This window comes from Bufo gargarizans, chromosome 1 (assembly GCF_014858855.1).
Source record: "Bufo gargarizans isolate SCDJY-AF-19 chromosome 1, ASM1485885v1, whole genome shotgun sequence".
Lineage (NCBI taxonomy): Eukaryota > Metazoa > Chordata > Amphibia > Anura > Bufonidae > Bufo > Bufo gargarizans.
This window is the reverse complement of record NC_058080.1, coordinates 657920342-657935935: the sequence shown is the minus strand read 5'-3', so window position 1 is coordinate 657935935 and position 15594 is coordinate 657920342. Positions and strand designations below refer to the sequence as shown.

The 15594-nt window shown below is 42.6% G+C and overlaps 1 protein-coding gene across 3 annotated transcripts in view; it reads right to left on the bottom strand.

Annotated features, from left to right (window-relative positions):
• Window positions 1-15594, bottom strand: part of BDP1 (B double prime 1, subunit of RNA polymerase III transcription initiation factor IIIB) — a 127213-nt gene that overhangs the window by 65684 nt on the left and 45935 nt on the right. For all 3 annotated transcript variants that reach the window (XM_044276044.1, XM_044276043.1, XM_044276045.1), the window contains exons 17-19: window positions 3540-3732; window positions 1283-1425; window positions 13-199 (exon numbers count right to left, since the gene is read on the bottom strand). In XM_044276044.1, the coding sequence (XP_044131979.1) occupies window positions 13-199; window positions 1283-1425; window positions 3540-3732 (523 nt within the window). The remainder of the gene's footprint in view (window positions 1-12; window positions 200-1282; window positions 1426-3539; window positions 3733-15594) is intronic.

The following is a 15594-nucleotide window of genomic DNA, read 5'->3' as shown; positions in this document are numbered from 1 at the left end:
CAGCTTTCTTACATGGTCAGTGGATGTCGCACCAGGTTTCTTCTCTTCCTTCTGCACAGGAGGCTCCGGTGGAGCAGTCACAGGCGATCTGGTTACAGATTTGTTCAAATTTGGCTTTGGTTTCTGAAATCTGCCCTTTGTTAAAATTGGTTTTGAGGTCTCCTTTTTATCATCAGATGCACTTTCCTCTTTACCAGCCCTGAAAAACAGAACCACCATCTTTTATCTAGCGCCCAGTCTGAGCTCAGCAAGTGTATTTAAAAGAGAACTAGTCACCTCTCCTCACATGCGTTTAGTAACTACTTGTATTCCCGAAGTACTAGCAATTCTGGAATATGTCCTTCAAACTTTGCATTGTGAAGTCTCTCTGATTGAACTGAATTGAATGTTACCAATTCCCCCCATCAGTTATATCCATGCATCATCTGCCACTGTCAGCAAGGATTGGACATTAATAGACTATATATAACCATGTCCCAACTAGTAAAACCCAGCTGTCAATTTCTTCATAAATTTCTATGAAGAATAACAGATACGGCAGAGTGCAGACTTGTACGATGTCCCAGTAATGCTTCCCTCATGGAGAACACAACTATTTCCTAAAACAGACCAGTCAGGAGAGAGGACGTCCTTTTTGTGTGTAGATTTATGTACAGTGCTACAAACAGTGGTCATCACCTTCCTTTTATAATATATTAAAACTGAATTCCTGAGGAATGATTGGGCATCTATCAGCAGATCTGTATCTATGACACTGGTTGACCTGTTACATGTGCACTTGGCAGCTGAAGGCATCAGTGTTGGTCCCATGTCCATATGTGCCCACATTACTGAGAAAAAGGAACTTTTATATATACAAAGAAGCTTCTAGGAGCAACAGGAGCGTTGCCGTTACACGTGGAGGATCATATCTCTCTGCAACCGCACAATGCCTCCACTTTGAGTGATAGGCCGAGACGTGATGACGTTTTCAGTGCCTGGCACTGCCTGGTCCTGTCAATCAAAGGCAGTTGCAGAGAGAGCAGAGCCTCTAGGTGTATTAGCAACCGCCATGTTGCTCCTAGAGGCGCATTTGCAAATAATAAAACATCATTTTTCTCAGCAATGTGGGCACATATGAACATGGGACCAACACAGATGCCTTCAGCTGCCAAGTGCGCATGTAACAGATAGAAATCCGTTGACAGATGGCGCTTAAAGAAAAGGGGTAAAGATGAAGTACCCATTTAATCTCATGTGTATGGGTAGACTAAGATGGGTACAGAACATTGCATTAACATACATGGTTGGGTTAGAATCTACAGATGTCCCATGAAATCCTCCATCATCATGTTTTTCCAAAGTCATAGAAACTTCTTCAGTAATGGAACTTCCCATATTACTTTTTGCAAGCAAAGGCTTTGGTTCTGCCTCTTTAACTGGTATCTACCAACAAAGAGAAACAAAATAGGATCAAAATGTTAATTTAGTCTTCCCCACAATCTCATGGTTCTGCCAGCATTTCACCGAAAAAAAAAAAAAAAAGATCAAGAGCTGCAAATATTTTTACCTTCCGTGGATATACACACATCGACAAAAAACAAAGCGCCAAGAAGAAGTAGTTGGAATTACTTCATATGTGAGAATATGATCATGATATATGTAAGTGGTTACAATAGTAGAGTGAAACGAGATGTTTATTGGGGAAAACTGTACATTTCAAAGGAGGTTCTATCACTCTGTTGGGCCACCTATAGCCTGGATACGGGATGAGATACATTTGGGCACAGCGGCTACAGGTTCTGTATGGTATCCTGCAGCACATGTGCGCTCAGATGTATTTGGGCCTGTAGATCCTGCACACTCATAGGGTGCTGAAGCTGGCGTCCCAACTGGAGCCATAAATGCTTGATCGGTGATAAATCTGTTGATCGAGCAGCCAGGAAGGGCTGTCAATCTGGTGGAGACATTCCTGGGAAACCCTTGCTGTGCGTGGCTGAGCATTATCCTGCTACAAAATGCCAGCTGGAAGCCCTGCCATGACATTGCTTTTTGGTACCTGTATTTATTTTCTTTGTCAGGAGCGTACTTTTTTTAAATAAGATGATTTTTATTGCTTTTACAAGATTTTTGTTATACAAAAACAACAATAGTGACCCCCCCCCCCCTCCCCATCCCACGCCCCCCCCCCCCAACCAAAGGCACAGTCACTGAGAAGATGCATATCATAGTCCATAACTGATCGACAAGTCCATCCAAAAGAATCATATTATAGTCTCCTACACCATCTTATAGGACATCCGAACGCTCTCGCATTTCAAAATCATTCTAACATACCACTCCACGCACACCTTACATACCCCCATTCGTACCTCACCCCGCTCACATACACCCAACTCCCACACTTCTGACCCGCCCGCTCTCCCTCCATTAACATATATTAGGACGGTTCAAAGTGGGAGATCCACGAGGACCAGATTGCCTCAAATTTTTTTGCTGAGTTCCTCTGTAAAATACACATATTCCTCCAGCCGAACCAGAGTATGCACCCTATCTATCACTTCCTGAACCACGGGGGCTATCTCATCTATCCAATGAGCCGCTAAGCATTTCCTTGCTTGATATAAAATTCTCATTACCGCTATTTTCTTTTTCATCATGTGCCTAGGTATTTTCACCAATCCCAATAGACAAGTCAGTGAGCTAGCCTCCAATCTAATGCTATACACCCTATTGATAAGTTCCACTACTCCATCCCAGTACCTCCTTAAAGGGAGTCTTTCACCTAATCTGAGCGTTTTAGACCGCTCAGATCAGGTTATAGACTCTTTAACCCTCATTACAATCATACCTTTCTCTTATGTGTCCCTCGCCCAGATAATGAAAATAACACTTTTTAAACTTATGCAAATTACCTTCTGAAGGTGCCCAGGGGCGGCGTTACTGGGCGATGTGCCCAGAAAAACACACCTCCAGCCGGCGGACGTCACGAGCGGCACCAGAGGACGGCGGGCTGGGAACTGGCCCGCACCTGCGCACTGCTCTGCCGATTATGGGCAGATGAACAGCTTTTCATATTGCGCATGCGCCGGCCAACTAAAGACAGCCGGCCGGCGCATGCGCAATATGAAAGGATGTTCCTCTGCCCATAATGGGCAGAGCAGTGCGCAGGTGCGGGCCAGTTCCCAGCCCGCCGTCCTCTGGTGCCGCTCGTGATGTCCGCCAGCTGGAGGTGTGTTTTTCTGGGCACATCGCCCAGTAACGCCGCCCCTGGGCACCTTCAGAAGGTAATTTGCATAAGTTTAAAAAGTGTTATTTTCATTATCTGGGCGAGAGACACGTAAGAGAAAGGTATGATCGTAATGAGGGTTAAAGAGTCTATAACCTGATCTGAGCGGTCTAAAACGCTCAGATTAGGTGAAAGACTCCCTTTAAGCGCGGGCAATTCCACATGAGGTGGATCAAGTCTGCACTCGCCAAATTACAGCGTGGGCATACCAGGAGCGTACTTTAATTATCCACAAGTAACATTAAATTGCTAAATGTTTCCAGAGCCTTACATTTGAGGTGGTGTCATCAGGTTCTGAAGCGCTCTCCACACAGGCCTCTCCCTCAGGCATGTTCTTTGGCTCTTCTGGTGAGGTCAGCCTGTCTCTCTTGGCTGCTGCTCGACCGAGATTTGGCCTTGGCCTCTGAAATCGGCCTTTCAATAATACTGAGGGTTTCAGTGGTGTATTGGGTTCTTCTCCCAAACTAATCAAGAGAAAGTAATATGAATGCACAGCGGAGGATGGAAACTCATTAACCGTTATATACACAGACCTACTCATGAGATTTATTCATCTGGATATTTGACAGCATAACTACAGAAGAAAGGCACAAAGAAGAGGGCAGAAACGATACATGGCTATTCAGGGAAATACTGTATATTATTTGTACAATGTTATGAGCAGGTAATAAAATAATAGCATTCAGATTCCAGATCACAGCATCCTTCACTATTAGATTACATGCAAATGTTATTGCTTATTGAGATGCAGACTGAGCCACAGATTTCACTCCAAAAGATTAGGCGTGCTGTAAAAAACCCCCACATGTGGTCGTAAACTGATGTAAGTGCACACGGCAGGGCGAAGAAGAAAAGGAGCGCCATATGGGTTTTTGGAAGGCAGATTTTGCCGAAATGGTTTTTAGATGTCATGTCCCATTTGAAGCCCCCCTGAAACTAGGGGATAAGGTGCCAGTTTTAATGGTACTATTTTGGGGTAAATATGATTTTTAATTGCTCCATATTAAGTTTTTTGTGAAGCAAGGTAACCCAAAAAATGGCTGTTTTGGCACCGTTTTTATTTTTTACAACATTCATCTGCCAGGTTAGATCATGTGCTATTTTTATAGAGTAGGTTGTTACGGATGCAATAATATCAAATATGTCTACTTACTTTCTTTGTTAGAGTTTTACATAATAAAGCATTTTTGAAAACCAACTATGTTTTTGTGTCTCCATTTTCTGAACGCCTTTTTTATTTTTCTGCCAATCATCTTGTGCAGGGACTCGTTTTTTTGCAGGAAGAGTAGTCTTTTTATTGGTACCATTTTTGGGTACATATGATTTTTTGATCATTCATTATTACACTTTATGGGGCAAGGTGACCAAAAAATTGGTTGTTTTAGCACAGTTTTTATTTATTTTTACAGCGTTTACCCGAGGGGTTAGGTCATGTGACATTTTTATAGAGCAGATCATTACAGATGTGGCAATACCTAACATGTATACTTTTTATTTATTTAGGCTTTACACAATAATAGCATTTTTGAAACAAAAAAAAAATTATATTTTACTGTCTCCATAGTCTGAGAGACATAACTTTTTTATTTTTTGACTGATTGTCTTAGTTAGGGTCTCATTTTTTGCAGGATGAGGTGACTGTTTGATTGTTACTATTTTGGGGGGCATACGCCTTCTTCCTACTTTTCAAGAGAGTATTTATTAATTCCTCAGAAAAACCTCCTCTAGCTAAAAACTCGTTTTTTTACATTCCAGGCTGTTAGATTGAGATTGTCTACCTAAGGGGGAAACACCTGCCCCTGAGAAAGAAGGTCGTGGGTTGCTGGGAGAACCCATGGATCCATCACTGACAACTTCCTTAACCAAGTGAACCATGGTCTCTTGGGCCAAAATGGAGCTATTAGAATGACCCTCGCTCGATCCTCCCTTATCTTTTTTAAAACCCAGGGAATAAAGGGGAAGGCATAAGCTAGTGGAAAATCTCACCTGTGGAGAAAAGCATCTACACCACAGGGGAAACCTTCCGGGGACAGGGAGAAAAAATTCTTCACTTTTCTGTTCTGAATCGTAGCGAAAAGGTCTACACACGGAAGACCCCAACTGTTCGCCATCTTCCTGAATATTTTCGGAGTTAGGTCTCCATTCTCCCTGAGAAATCTGCTATAAATTAAAAAAATAGTCTAGATATGGGATAAAGTGTATGTCTTTTTCTCGAATGTGAGCTGACATTTCTGACACCACTTTGGTGAAAATCCTGGAAGCCATTGATAACCCGAAGGGAAGGGCCTGGAATTGCATGCGGTTGATGACCCATTTTATCTCCTCTGCTACCCGTAAATACTTTTGATGCTCCTGATGTATAGGGACATAATAATAAGCATTGTTTAAGTCTAACACTGCTATGAAGCACACTGGAAACAAAAACGATTTATCACTGGATTTTATAGTCTCCATTTTTAATCTTTTTACCAGCAAGAACCAATTTAGCTTTTTCAAATTTATAATGGTTCTGTAAGACCAGTCTGTTTTTTTTATTAGAAAAAGAGGCGAGTAAAAACCTTCTACTTCCTGACACTTTGGTACTGGTACCAATACATTTTTCTCCTTTAGGGATAGAACTTCTGATACTATAGATTTCTCTTCCATCCAGGTGGATTTTGTTATTAGGAATCTTGACTGAGGTGGAAAGCGGAATTCCAGTTTTAGTCCCTGACTTAAAGTGTCTAAAATCCAAGGACTCCTGGAGATTAGCTTCCATGCAGGAAGAAACATTTTAATCTTCCCCACACATGGCACCTGGCGTCATTGTTGACTTTTTATTTTCTCGTCTCTAAAGGATTTGTTAAAGAAGAAACCTCTCCCCCCTCTTTGGGATCTAGGTTTAAAGTCCATGTCTCTTTTCTCGCCTTCTCTATGGGTTTGAAAGGAACGAAAGGACCGACTAAATCTTCCTCTGGAGGAAAATCAATTTTGTACAGGAAATTTCTTCTTTTTGTCCGCTGCTTTCTCTAACAATTCATCTAGACAATGGAAAGCTTTTTCCTCCTCTGCGGTTGTTCTCAAAGAAAGATGGAAGGATAATCTCCTGAGACCTATAAAACCTAGTGGGCACTTTTGGAACAAAAGCAGGGTCAGGTCTGATAACAACCCTATCATCTAAAAAGGTAGTGTAAGGTGCATTAATAGAGATCGCCTGAAGCTCACCAATTCTACGAGCTGAGGTAAGAGCCACTAAGAGACACAATTTAAGAGACAGTATCTTAATTGGAATTTGCTCAATAGGTTCAAAAGGAAGTTTAGTAAGGGCACTCAGAACAAAAGGAGATACTCTTAGGGACAATTTCAAATCTGTTTTAGTGACCGATTTTGAAAATCGTAAGATTTGCTGCAATCTGTTCTTTAAAAACGCCCAATAGTGCTAAAGCCTGAACTTTTAATGTAGACGCTTCACAGGCCCCCTTTAAAAAACGGTCAGCTTTTTTATCTAAGGGATCTTTTAATGATACCATGTCTCCAAAAGGTAAGGATGTCTTTTTAGCTATTTTGGAAATAGCTACATCTATTTTAGGAGCTTTCTTCCAGGGAGCTGCAACCTCTTCGGAAAAAGGATATTTTCTCTTTATATTTTTTGAACTATAAACCCTCGTAAGGTCTTTTCCCATTTCCCTTTAATTTTTTTTTTTTTTTTTTTTATTTTTTTTTTTTTTAGTTATCATACAAAAAGATACATGACAATATACCATTTACAATGCAATAAGATCCAAGTGTCCGTCAGTTCTAGTCCATAAAGCATAGTTAAATATGATTTCATGCAAATACCCATAATTAAATAGATATTGACCAAACTCAGATAGAGGTCTCTCTGCCTGAGGGGGAAGCAGGACCCACCCGGCATTGAAGGGTTTAGAATTACAGATAGAAGGAGACATCTTATTTATTATAATTATCTCTATACTGGGAGGGAGCATAGGCCCGAGGCCCGGGGGGCCCGCCAAGCAGCGAACACGCACCTGCCACGGCCTCTCTCAGACGTAAGCAAGCGCCACGGACAGGACCAAGACCCGTGGGGCGAGTCCTCTGATGCACACCTATCCCATCTGGGGCAGGCTCATAGCGATCTTTAATCGCACCCTTCCATAGAACCGGAGGAGAACAAAAGGGGGTCCAGCAGTCTTCTATCCCAGTGGTATAAAACCCACTCCCAGGATTTCCTGCCTCATCCCCATAAAGTTGGATTAAATGATAATAGCCTGTTTAAGCATAACTCGCATGGGTTCACCGCGGTATCTCGTGAAGAGAGGACACAAATCAAAGTGTCACTCAACAATCTCCAGCACTTGAGAAGACAAGAAAAAAACGTAACCAGCCAGCACTGTCTCATTAAGAGAACCGTGCCCAGCATAAGCTCCAGTTCATTAAGAAGGGACAAATGACGGGACCCAAACCACACCCGAGTCAGCTCACTGCCCGTGGTAGAAACTCACGTCCAAGAGAAAAAGCCGCATCCCGGGTCACACCCGATGCCCGGACCCCCCAAGGTCCTGAGCCCCGAACCCTCACCAGAATATTAGTCCATAATTTAGATTAATCAAGAATTAACCAATATCCAATGCCGGTAAGTCCTGCCAACCCCCGGCATTTCAAAAGATGCTCCATTATAGCTTCACATTCTGCATTAATACATTGCATACAAACAAAAAGCCGGACAAATTGGATCTTCCCCCAACAAATCCCCTACCATACCCCCCCCCCCCTCCCCCCACCTTGCAGAGAAAAAAAAAAAAAAAAAAAAAGATATATATATATTTAAATTAGTTGATCATATCCCAGTCTTTCCACAATTTATCCCACTTTAAGTAGGAGCCTCGTTGTTTATGCAAGATCTTCTCGTAACTTTTCACCTTCTCAACCAGACCCAACCAGTTATTACAATCTGGAGCGGAGGGGCAAAACCATGCTCTAGAAATGAGAAGCCTGGCCAGAAACATCACCTTAATCAACAATCGACCATTTGCGGGTTGATAATTAACCTCCGATAAATCTCCCAGAACCCATATCCTGGGAGTGAAGGGAACCACAATGTTGAGTTTACGAGCCAGGTTGGTTTGAACCGATCTCCAGTACCTGCTCACCATTGGGCAATCCCAGAACAGATGTAGATGATCTGCCTCGGGTTCACCACAGCGTGGGCAGCCAGAGGAGGTACTAAGTCCTCTCCTATATAACCATATAGGTGTCACATATATTTTGTGCAAAATATTGAATTGTACCACAATGTGATTAAAATTGTGCGAGACCAATGTTAAGCTTTCCCCTATATTCTCCCAGTTCGGAGAGCCCGTCGCTGAGAGCGAGGATGACCAGGCTCTCTGTCCTGGTGAAAGAACGTCAGAAAAAAACTTTTTCATTAAGTGTCTATAACAGTGAGATACTTTAATTCTCGTGACAATTTTCTTGGAAATTAAATCGTGTAAAAATTCTGGAGTTTCTATAATAAGAAGATAGCGATTCACAGTGCTAGAAAGTGCTGACCTTAATTGAAAATATGCATACCAAGCCACCTCACCTAAATTTGCCCCTTGCTTTAAATCCGCAAGGGACAAGATGTGTCCACCACTGACCACTTGATGCAGGTACTGAATATTCTTGGTCCTCCAATACTGGCTGCAACTCAGGTCATTTAAATTCAAAAGCTTTGGATTGTGCCACAATGGAGTACAAATAAGTGATGCCCCAACTCCACACCAGTTCCTTATAATTCGCCAAGACTTTATAGCCATTCTGCAGAAGAGTGTATACCCACTCACTGCATTTAGTAAATAGTCAGACTCAAGTACTGCAAAGAAATCTGCAAAGCCTGAGTCTTTCACCACCCTGCTGCAGAACTGGCTATTTTCCCATTCATTAAACAAGCAGAGTTGGGAGGCCACAAAGTACCCCCTAAAGTAGGGGAGGTTAAGACCTCCCCGATTATAGGGCATAGAAAAATAGAGTACCTTCAGTCTCACACGCTTCCTCCCCCATATTAAGTCATTAAGCATCCGCTCTATCAATCTAAAGTACTTATCTACAATCCATACAGGCGAGTTGCGCAAGATGTATAGAACCTGGGGCAGCACCACCATTTTTATTAATGAAATTCTGTCGGCTCTCGCCGACAGAATTTTTTGCCAAATCTTTATTTTAACCCTCAGCTTTATCAACAGAGGGAGCAGATTGAGTTGAAGATATTCCTGTGGTTTGGCAGAAACTGTTATACCCAGGTACTTTATTGAATCTGAGATCGTTAGCTGGTTGTACCGTTCGCCCCGCAGTTCATCTATGGGGAGGAGAACGGTCTTATCCCAGTTGATCTCGAGACCGGAAGGACCGGAAAAGAGACCAACCAGGTCCATTATGCGAGGAAGAGTCGTATCTGTCTGATGCATAAAAATCAAGATATCGTCTGCATATAATGATACTCGATCCTGATTCCCCATTGTACCAAAACCGGCCACCCTCGGATCCAGCCTAATACTAGCCGCTAGGGGTTCAATGTAAATATTAAATAACAGAGGGGAAAGAGGACAACCCTGACGGGTGCCTCTTCCTAATATAAAACTCTCTGTAATCATATCATTGATCCTTATCCTAGCGACTGGGGAGTTATATAGGAGCTGTACCATCGCCAAGAATCTTGGGCCAAAGCCCATTTTTTTCATCACCTCCCAGAGAAAGGTCCACTCCACCCTGTCGAAGGCTTTAGTAGCATCCAACGACAGGATGGAGCGGGCGTCACTCCCCGGGGACTGAATATTCATAAATAACCTATGCAAGTTATGATGGGTGCCCCTTCTTGGCATAAAACCATTTTGATCTGGATGAATAATAGTGGAAATAACCCGCGAGAGCCTCCTAGCCAAAATTTTTGATAGTAGCTTAACATCGGTATTTAATAAAGAAATTGGTCTATAGGAGCTCAATTCTGCCGGGTCTTTATCCTTTTTCGGAACCAGAACAATAAGAGCCTCCATCATAGAACATGGCAAGCCCCCTCCCTGGGCCGCTTGGGAAAACACCTCAAGTAGCTGGGGGAGGAGCGTCTCACCATACCTACGATAAACTTCATATGGGAGGCCATCCAACCCTGGCGATGAGCTCCCCGAGATAGACCCCAAGGCCTCCTTCAACTCAGAAAGAGACAGATCCTCCTCCAAAAATTCCACCTGAACTTCATTCAAAGTGGAAAGTGGAATCTTCTCCAAGAATCGCATCGCCAGTTCGGATGTCGTATCGAGAGGGGGTCTATATATCTGAGCAAAATATTGTAAGAAGGCATCCCTAATCCCCTCTAAATTTGTTATAGTTTCCCCCTCTAAGTTTCGAATTAAAGTGATGGATTGATTTTTCCTATCTTGTTGAGAAATTATTCTTGCTAAGAGCTTACCAGGACGTCCGGACTCCGAGAAATATTTAAGCCCCTTAAAGAATACTCTATGATTTGCTTTCTCTACTAAATACTTTTCCAAGCAACAGCTAGCCTTCTGCATCTCTTCCCTGTTGTGTTCCGTGGGTTGACTGGTAAAACATTCATTGGTAAGGATAGCGATCTTAGCCAGTTCCTCCTCTTTACCCCTAAATGTTCGCCTTGCTGCAGCAATCTCACTGATGAAGACCCCTCTTAAATACGCTTTCAAGGCGTCCCATACTCCATTGATGTTGGCAGAGGGAAAATTTACCTCCCAAAAGGAGGATATCAATAATGTAATAGACTGAGGATTCTCCATAACGGCAAGCCAATATGGGTTCAACTTGAATCCTAGCCCCCTTATGTCCTTATTCTCCCCAGTGCGAACCTCAATTAGTACGGGTGAGTGGTCCGAAACGGTTCGTACTCCATATCGGATCTTGCTGATGTTGCTCAAATTGCTCTCATTAGTGAGTGCTAAATCAATCCGAGACATTGCTCTCCCCCCCCTGCTGACACAGGAGTATACTCTCTTTCCTCCGCCGAGGTATTCCCATATATCTACCACTCCTACCTCTAAACAGAACTGGGGCAGCAAGGAGTTGCAGGGGTTCCTCCCCCGGTCTGCATCTAACGTAAGTCTATCCTTATTGGGGTCCATAACCGCATTGAAGTCCCCCATCAGGATTAACCGGCATTCTGATCTATTTTCGGCAAAAAGCAATAGCTGAGTCAAGGGATACATTGAGAATGGAGGGGGAATGTAGAAGAAGGCCAGAATGTAACTATGGCCATACAGCTTACCATGTAGAAAAATGAATCTGCCCTGATCATCTATATGAGATTTTATGAGGATAAAATCTACAGAATTATGGATCAGGACTGAAACGCCCCTAGAAGATCCGCTAAAAGTGGAGTGATAAGACTGGGAATGCCATCCCGTCGTCAGACGGCGCAGGGTTTCTTTAGTAAGATGAGTTTCTACTATGCATATAATTGCTGGAAGGTATCTCTTTACTGCATCCATAATAGCTTGCCTTTTAACCCTTTCCCCGAGCCCTCTGACATTCCAAGATACAATTCTAATAGACATCAATCAAACAAAAAAAAAAAAAAAAAAAAAAAAAACCCAGCCTGCAAGGTGAGTTCCCAACCCCCCCCCACCCCCCAACCCCTTCTCCATTGATCCGCCCGATCTAATCAGCGAACCTCTAACCTCCGGCCGCTCTCCCCCAGCCAAGCCCCACCCCCCAGCATCCCTTCAAACATAATATTACGCAATTTCAGATGCCCGTTTGATCAATCCAGTCTAACGCTTGTTGTGGTGTCTCGAAAAACAGGGAAGTCCCATTATAGATCACTCTTAATTTCGCTGGATACTGTAGAGAATATTTGATATCCTTTAGCGCCAAGCGCTTCTTTATCTCTATAAAATTGCGTCTCTTTTCCTGAGTCTGACGAGCAAAGTCAGGAAAAAAGAGCAACCTAGAGCCCTGATATTCAATGGGAGTACATTCTCTAGCTCTTCTTAATATCATATCTCTATCAACGGACAATAAAAGTTTCATTAAAATTGTACGCGGTGGCCTCCCTGGAATAGATTTTCCTCCTGGAATTCGATGAGCTCTTTCTATTTGAAACATGGGAGAAAAATTCTCGCTGCCTAGATTATGTATAACGACATCTTTGAGTTGCTCCTCTAACTGCCGGCCCTCAGCCCCTTCTGGGAAGCCAATTATACGGACATTATTTCGCCTTGACTTATTCTCAAGATCCTCCAGCTTATGTTGTATCACTAGGTTTTCTGAGGCGAGAAGCAGAGATTGGGATTTTAATGTGGCAATCTCGGTTTGCAATGAAGCAGCAGTTTTTTCCACATTGAGAACTCGATCACGGATCTTTACTAAGTCTTCCCTGATTAGGGTGATATCGCTCTGTACTGAACCCAATTGAGTGGACATCCCCTGCACCAGGGAGCCGTTGTTTTCCACGGCGGAAAGGATCTTATCTAATACCGATGGATCATATTCTGTTCGCGTTTGTGCTGGAGATCCCTCCTCTACCGCCTCCTGGTCAGCCTCCATTGATCCGTCTTCAGAGGGTTCCTCAAACTGGGGCGTTTTAACATTTTTCTTCACATTAGCAGAGGTTTTAACTTTAGGTGGATTTTTTTCAATAGGGAATGGTGATTTCAAAAACTTATCGATCTTATTTTCTGGTGTTTTTGACCCCAATTTAGTTGTCGAGGAGTCCACTGATCGTCGCTTTGGGGCCATTCTCTTCCCTTCTTTCCCCCGTTCGCTCTCTCCCTTTTTTATTAATTTCCAGTTTATTTATGTTCCCCCCCCTTTTTTTTTTTTTTCCCTTTTTTTTCTCCTGTTTGTTGTTTTCACACCCCGCTGCTTCTTTCTTTTTCCCAGCTTATGTTCTCCTTTAAACCTCCTTATAGCTTCCTTATCGCCTTATTTTCCCCCCTTTTAACCGCTTCCTCACCCCCTATCTAACCCCGCAGAAGGAAAACAGGAAAAAACAAGGCAAGGCAAAAAAAAAAAAAAAAAAAAAAAAAAATAAAAATACGTCCTCCCAGCAGCACAGCAACACAGAAACCAGCGCTATGTAAAAAATAAAGTCAACCAAGGCTATGTTCTCACGTGTCCAGGGGTCCAGGAATGGCCGACAGTCCAGGTTACAGGCAGGCAAACAGTAGAGGAGAAGCCGTAGGCAAAGCGGTAAGACCTCCGGATCCAAAGGCAGGAAGCAGACGGGAGGCAAGGGCCGAGCAAGCAAGCCAGCCGACGAGGGAAGGAGAGAGGATGTTCCTGGGGCAGTGAAGCAGCTGAAATCAGACACGAACAGGAGGGAGGACTGGAAGCGAAAAAAGAGCAACGGAGGGTCAGCACGTCCGGCAACCACCGATGAGCCGCAGATGAGATGATCCAGGATCCAGGAGCCGCGTCCAGCGCGGAGCGCCGCTCAATACTTCAACGCAACATCAGCTAGTCAGCTGATCGGGTGAGTCGGGAGCCTGAGGGGAAGAGGCCGGCGCGGGAGAGCGAGACGTGCTGTGTTCACGTCATCTCGCCGCGGTGAAGACCATTTCCCTTTAATTAATGCCAACACATTTTTATGAACCGGGAAACATTTCTGTTTTTAGGCCGCCAAACATTATAACCTGGACTGATTTGGGTTCTTTAGCATCTTCTATTCCCAAAGTTGATTTAACCGCTTTTAATAAACGATCTACATCCTCAATTGAAAAAAAGGGCCTTCCTATAACCTTCACTTGATTTCCAGAAGAGTAAGATGAGTCGTCCAAATAAAGATTCTCCAAGGATTGGAAATCTTCCCCCTTTCCCCCTCTTTTGAATATAAGGAAACATTACTCAAAGCCTGCGTTTTCCTAGGCCTCTGTTCCTTAGATTTACAGATTTTTCTTGAAGCCAGGGACGAGTCAATTTCGGATTTGACCAGTGACTGAAGACATTTTATAAAATGATGGTGACTCCTCCACCACCATTTTATCAATGCAGGTCTGGCATAGCCTTTTTTCATAATCAGAAGCCAGGGAATATCTACATATAGCATATTCTGCATCTCGCTTTTTTAGGCTTTCCCTGAAAAACACAATTTTTTTTCATGGCATTTTGTATAAGTATACATGGCGATAGGCCTCTCACCCCTCCAATAGTTACCAAGGCCGGTGAGGGGAAAAAATTGCTTTTTTGGCCCTTTTTTTTTTTACGGTGTTCACCTGAGGGGGTTAGGTCATGAGATATTTTTATAGAGCATGTCGTTATGGACGCGGCAATACCTAATATGTAAACTTTTTTGTTTATTTCACTTTAACACAATAATAGCAGTTTTATTGTGGGAGTCATTTTTATTTATTTTTTGACCGATTGTCTTAGGTAGGATCTAATTTTTTGCAGGATGAGGTGATGGTTTGATTGGTACTATTTTGGGGGGGCATATGCCTTTTTGATCACTTGATGTTACAATTTATGTGATGTAAGGTGACAAAAAAAAAAAGGCTTTTTTTGGCACCGTTTTTTTTTTTTTTTTTTTTTTTTTTTTTTTTTTTTTACAGTGTTCATCTGAGGGGTTAGGTCATAGTAACATAGTAACATAGTACATAAGGCCGAAGAAAGACATTTGTCCATCCAGTTCGGCCTGTCATCCTGCAAGTTGTGATATTTTTATAGAGCTGGTTGTTACGGACGCGGAGATACCTAATATGTATAACTTTATTTATTTCACTTTAACACAATAATAGCATTTTTGAAACAAAAAAAAAAAAAAGATGTCTTGATGTCTCCATGTTCTGAGAGCTATAGTTTTTTTTTTTTTTTGAGCGATTTTCTTAGGTAGGGGCTCATTTTTTGCGGGATGAGGTGACTGTTTTATGGTACCATTTTGTGGGACATACGGCTTTTTGATCACTTATACGGTAATTCAAATTTTTGTGATGTAAGGTGTTTTTGTTTTTTTTATGGTGTTTATCAGACAGGGTGGACCATGTGATATATTTATAGAGCCGGTCGTCACGGACGCGGCAAAACCAAATATGTCTATTTCATAATTTCTTTTTCTATTTAAATTTTTTTTTTATTTCTTATTACTTAATTGGGCATTTTTTGGGGGTTACATGTGATACCTTTTTTTTTTTTTTATAAAACACTTCATTTTTTTTATTTTACACTTTGCGTCCCCCATAAGATCATACAAGACCTCTGGGTGACATTTAACTTCACTTTTTTTTTTTTTCACTAGTGATTTTTCCTGTAACTGGGGCGGACATAGTAGCCCAAGTTACAGGGGAAATACACCCCCCAGAGAGGCTGAACAGCGGTGTACAGCCTCAGTGCAGGGCTGATCGAGG